Consider the following 6,369-nt stretch of genomic DNA (forward strand, 5'->3'; position numbering starts at 1 on the left):
ACTCTGGTTCCACGGGGAACTTTGTGGATGCTGCACTGGTCTCCCGGCTTCACATTCCAGTGGTCCCTCTCGAGCAACCACCTGTCATTTCTTCGGTCAGCGGACAGCTTCTTTCCTATCTGGTGCGGTACCGCATTGAGCCTGTCTACAAAATTGAGCTCTTCATAAGGAAAAACTGTTCTTCTATGTGTTGCCACTCTTCACCTCATCTGTCCTCCTGGGTCTTCCATTTCTGCAACTCCATCCTCCGGTCCTCTACTGGAGATCAGGGGAGATCCCGTGTTGGGGTCCTGAATGCCACTCACAGTGCATGGTGGAACCTCTACCTGTCCTGACTTCTTTGGTGTCTCCCAAGTCTCTGGAGGGTCTGCCAGCTTAATACCAGGACTTGGCGGATGTTTTTTCCAAAACAACAGCAGAGACTTTGCCACCGTACTGTTCCTATGATTGCCCTGTGGATCTCCTGCCAGGTGCCTCTCCTCCTAGAGGCCGTGTCTACCCTATTTCTGTAACCGAGATGGCTACCATGTCCGAGTACATCAAGGAGAACATTCAGAAAGGTTTCATATGAAAGTCCTCCTTTCCAGCTGATACGGGATTCTTCTTTGTTGACAAGAAGGATGGCTCCCTACGTCCCTGCATAGATCGCAGGCTGAACAAGGTCATGGTTAAAAAACGCTACCGCCTGCCGTTGATTACAGAACTCTTTGATCGGCTGCATGGTTCCATGGTGTTTTTAAAGCAGGACTTCTGTGGTAATTATAATCTCATCCGAATCAGCAAGAGTGAAGAGTGAAAGAGGGCGTTTAACATCCGTGATGGACACTTTGGATATCTAGTGATGCCATTTGGACTATGTAATGCTCCTGCTGTCTTCCAGGAGTTTGTGAATGATATTTTTAGGGATCTGCTGTACTCCTGTGTCATGGTTTACCTCGACGACATCTTGGTTTTCTCTCCAGACCTCGAAACCCATCAGTCACACGTACGGCAAGTTCTTGGCTGCCTCCGGTCCAACCGTCTTTATGCTAAGCTGGAGTAATGTCAATTTCAGCAACGCAGCCTATATAATTTTCGACAAAGTTCTCCAGATGGATCCTGCTAAACTGTCTGCAGTTCTTCAGGGGCCACGACCAGAAAGTCTGCGGCGAGCCATACAGAGGTTCCTGGGTTTTGTGAACTTTTATCGGCAATTTATTCTGCATTCTTTCACTCTGGTGTCTCTCTGTGCCTGGTCCTCTTCTTCTGTCCTGACCTCCTGCCTGTCTCTGACCACGAACCTGACTTCCGTTTTTCTACCCCACCTTGGCAGACAAAGTCCTGTGGAATGGCCTGTTGTATCACACCGCAGCAAATCCAACCCGCTTTGCGGCGGGCTCTGGTCAAAACCTGGTGCCACTTAGATTCCGGTTCCAGGTGTCGGCTTACGTCATCATCTGCAGTGGTCCGGTGGGTCCACTACCTCTGGAGCCTGACATGTTACTCCAAATCCAGGCCTGCATTGGTCAATACATTTGTCTCCCTTTATTTTTTGAGCAGTGTAAATAAATGTGTATGATAATTAGATAAATATATATACAGGCATAACATAGTTTTATTATTTATTACTTATAATACGTCTTTTAAATTATGCACCTGAGAATTTATCAGATTTCCGAGAGATTTCCCTCCCTCTGGTTTTGCTAATTACAAGAAAAAAACCACATAAATGTGTGTGATCCTGGAGCTTTGTCTATAGATTTAGCACATGCCCTGCTGGTGGGGTTCTGCTATCACATAGGTGATTGGTGAAGGTGAGTGGCTCTTCCATATTTCACATGAAGATTCTCACATGTTCCACCCATTTATTCATAGACACAAATGTCACTGAGAGGGTCCTCCACGTCTTCTTCTTATCATTAGTAACATCCAGGCAGGTCTCTTCCATATTCACTACTTGGGTCTATTATCATTGTTTCCATAAAAAAAAGGAGCAGAGCGGGGCTGCAGCGGGCATGGAGGATCGGAGTGGGGCGGGAGGAGCTGGCATCACAGAGCGGAGCAGGGCTGGAGCGGGTATGGAGGATCGGAGTGGGGCTGGAGAGGGCATGGAGGAGCGGGCATCACAGAGTGGAGCGGGGCTGGAGCGGGCATGGAGGATCGGATTGGGCATGAAGGATCAGAGTGGGGCTGGAGCGGGCATGGAGGAGCAGAGCGGGGCTGGAGCGGGCATGGAGGATCGGAGCAGGGCTGGAGCGGGCATGGGGGAGCGGGCATCACAAAGCGAAGCGGGGCTAAAGCGGGCATGGAGGATCGGAGTGGGGCTGGAGCGGGCATGGAGGATTGGAGAGGGGCTGGAGCAGGCATGGAGGACCGGAGCGGGGCTGGAGCGGGCATGAAGGATCGGAGCAGGGCTGGAGCGGACATGGAGGAGCAGAGCGGGGCTGGGGCGGGCATCACGGAGCAGGGCTAAAGCAGGCAAGGAGGATCACAGTGCAGAACACACTGTGGGGGCTGGTGCGGGCATCACAGAGTGGGGCTGGATCGGGCATGGAGGATCAGAGGGGGCATGGAGGAGCGGGAATCACAGAGCGGAGCAGGGCTGGAGCGGGCATGGAGGGTAGGAGCGGGGCTGGAGCGGACATGAAGGATCGGAGTGGGGCTGGAGCGGGCATGTAGGATCGGAGCGGGGCTGGAGCGGGCATGTAGGATCGGAGCGGGGCTGGAGCGGGTATGGAGGATCAGAGCGGGGCTGGAGCGGGTATGGAGGATCAGAGCGGGGCTGGAGCGGGTATGGAGGATCAGAGCGGGGCTGGAGCCGGTATGGAGGATCAGAGCGGGGTTGGAGCGGACATGGAGGAGCAGAGCGGGGCTGGAGCTGGCATCACGGAGCGGGCATCACAGAGCGGGCATCACGGAGCTAGGCAAGAGCAGGCATGGAGGATCACAGTGCAGAACACACTGTGGGGGCTGGAGCGGGCATGGAAGATCACAGCGGGCATGGAGGAGCGGGCATCACAGAGTGGGGCTGGATCAGGCATGGAGTATCGGAGGGGGCATGGAGGAGCATGAATCACAGAGCGGAGCAGGGCTGGAGCGGGCATGGAGGATTGGAGTGGGGCTGGAGCGGGCATGAAAGATCGGAGTGGGCTGGAGCAGGCATGGATGAGCAGAGCAGTGCTGGAGCGGGTATGGACGATCGGAGCGGGGCTGGAGCGGGCATGGAGGAGCGGGCATCACAGAGTGGAGCAGGGCTGGAGCTGGCATGGAGGAGCGGGCATCACGGAGCGGGGCTGGAGCGGGCATGGAGGATCGGAGCGGGCATGGAGAAGCGGGCATCATGGAGCTTAGCAGGCGGAGCGGGGCTTGAGCGGGCATGGTGGATTGGAGCGGGGGCTGAAGCAGAGGCCGGAGCGGGGCTGGAGCAGGACCAACAGCACAGAAAGAACACAGTGAAGAACAGATTGCAGATGTTCCGAACATCTGCTAACTTATCGGAAGACACGCGTGCCAAGGGTGTTCTTCACAATAGTATGTAAAGAACAATATATGTGAAGAACACATTGCAGATGTATGGAAACATCTGCAATGTGTTCTTCAAACATATTGTTCTTCATATACTATTGTGAAGAACATCGTTCTGCACGCGTGTCTTCCGATCAGTTAGCAGATGTACGGAACATCTGCAATCTGTTCTTCACTGTGTTCTTTCAATGTGTTTTTTCAGTGAAAACATCTGCAAACATCTGCAATGTGTTCTTCTTCAGTGTTCTTTCAATGTGTTCTTTCAGTGAAAAATGCTCGAGTCTCCCATTGACTTCAATGGGGCTCGTTATTCGAGACGAGCACTCGAGCATCGGGAAAAGTTTGTCTCGAAAAACGAGCACCCGAATAATAGGAACCAAGAACCTCACTGTTGCGGTGCTCTTGTTATAGTATAACACATCCCTCTTTCAGACATTAAACCTTAGAATTCCCCTACATCCACCACTAAGGGAGTGAGCGATTCCACAATGGGCTTAGTTTCTCCTGGTAGCTACAAGAATTATTAAAAGGGATAATCCATTACTGACAATTGATGCCCAATACACTGTATATGGAGACAGTTTTAATGTTTTTTTGGCAACTGTAATTAAACTGGGTGTATACTGAGGGTCATATTCAGGAAACCAAATAAGATTGGAGTGGGATAACATATGTCTTCTACCTTGTAACAGGTCAGACCTGGTCTTCTACATCAACTACAAGCCACAGTCAGAATGTTATGTGCGTTCATTGATCGACCTGTCGAAAGTTCAGAAGGTAACACTTACTGGGCCAAGGATTGAAAGAAGCCAAAAAAGATCATCCTGAATTTAGAAAATGAGAAAAAGAACAGCACAGATGCAGCATTATTTAACTAGACATAAGGGCACCTTTACTTACCTGTCCAAAGAGTTCTCCCGAAGTGCATTGTTCCGACGATCATGCACTCTGGCGCGATTCACTAAGATCCTGCGCCCCATATCCTGCATGTGCCGCTTCCCCGCTCAGGTCCGCCAGAGTTCACCTTCTTCTTCCTGGTGCATGTAAGTGCATTGTCTTGCGACACAATTTTAAAGTTAAATCCCGCGCTCAGTCCGAATCAGTCGGATCATCCGGCGGCTGCCCCCCGATTTCTGTTGCATGTTGCGCCAAAATCCGATTGTGTGCGACACAATGCCCTTCTAAATCCCTGTCCCAGCTGTGCAATCCCCGAAAACGTTGGGAAGTCCGATGGAAATGCGATCCGCGGACCCTTAGTAAATAAACCCCATAGTGTCAAGTCAATTCCTACTGCATCTGTAATGTTGATAGTCTAAGACCTGTATCTTCTGTGTCTTCATGTCATGGGGAACATCAATGAGACTGTTGTCTCGCAATTCCTTCTTTTGGGGTTTCGGAACCACTGGTTTTTGAATTATTTCTTATTCATCACTTTTCTTCTCATCTTCATCCTGACACTTCTGGGAAACTGGATTATCATTATGTTGGTGGCCAGATCTCAGAGTCTGATGTCTCCTATGTATTTCTTCCTGAGTCATCTTTCCTTCTCCGATATCTTACTAACATTGACCGTCACTCCTCAAATGCTCCAGGTGATAAGGGACCAGGGGTCCTTCATACATGTTACCAATTGCGTTATTCAGCTCTTCTTCTACAGTGGTTCCACAACTACCGAATGTCTACTTCTCACAGTCATGTCTTATGACCGCTACCTGGCCATCTGCAAACCTCTACACTACAATTCCATCATGGACATGAAGCTACGTTCCTATCTGACCATCTGGCCATGGCTGATAGGTTTCATGGTGGGTTCAGTATTATTGACATTTGTCTGTAATTTTGAGTTTTGTGGTCCTTACATCATGGACCATTATTTGTGTGATCTTGCTCCCCTTCTACAATTGACCTGCTCTGATCATTCCACCTTGGACGTTCTTGACTTTATTTTGACTATACCATTCATTGTTTTTCCATTTTTCTTCATAATGTTCACATATATCTCAATAGTTCTCAATATCCTCAAGATTTCTTCCACCGGTGGGAGGAGAAAAGCTTTCTCCACATGCAGTTCTCACCTGATTGTGGTGAGCGCCTACTACGGGACTTTGATGAATGTCTACATGATCCCATCAAATCTTTACTCCTACAATGTAAAGAAGATTGTGTCCCCCCTGTACACGGCCGGGACCCCATTACTGAACCCCATCATCTATAGTCTCAGGAATCAAGAGATCAAGGCTGCTTTCTGGAAGTTTCTCTCCACCTTCCTTACAATAAGAACATTTGGCCGTATGCAGAAGACCAGACACTGATCTCCACCTAATGTAGAACACACCAGGGCACTAAATCATTTGTTTTCTACCATGACTTTTTATAGTTGCATAAAGTAAGGATTAGAGATGAGCGAGCACTAAAATGCTCGGGTACTCGTTATTCGAGACGAACTTTTCCCGATGCTCGAGTGCTCGTCTCGAATAACGAGCCCCATTGAAGTCAATGGGAGACTCGAGCATTTTTCAAGGGGACCAAGGCTCTGCACAGGGAAGCTTGGCCAAACACCTGGGAACCTCAGAAAAGGATGGAAACACCACTGAAATGGACAGGAAACAGCAGGGGCAGCATGCATGGATGCCTCTGAGGCTGCTTAATCGCACCATTTTGCAAAAATTATGGGCAACAGCATGGCCATGACAGAGTGACCGAATGAGGCTAGATAGCATCTAAAACATGCAATAATTGACCCTGACACTATAGGGGACGGCATGCAGAGGCAGCGGCAGCAGTGGCAGGCTAGACAGTGTCATGGCGACATACCCTAAATGGACTCCTATGTGAACAAAAGGTTGACGGTATATTTAGTCGATA

General features: G+C 49.7%; 1 protein-coding gene across 1 annotated transcript; it reads left to right on the forward strand.

Annotated features, from left to right (window-relative positions):
* The first annotated feature begins 4,847 nt into the window (after positions 1 to 4,847).
* Positions 4,848 to 5,816, forward strand: LOC140128794 (olfactory receptor 11A1-like). The gene has a single exon (XM_072150496.1). It carries the CDS (start codon positions 4,848 to 4,850, stop codon positions 5,814 to 5,816), a length of 969 nt encoding a protein of 322 aa, XP_072006597.1.
* Positions 5,817 to 6,369: the final 553 nt, after the last annotated feature.

The sequence above is a fragment of the Engystomops pustulosus genome, chromosome 4 (genome assembly GCF_040894005.1).
Source record: "Engystomops pustulosus chromosome 4, aEngPut4.maternal, whole genome shotgun sequence".
In the NCBI taxonomy this organism is placed as follows: Eukaryota; Metazoa; Chordata; class Amphibia; order Anura; family Leptodactylidae; genus Engystomops; species Engystomops pustulosus.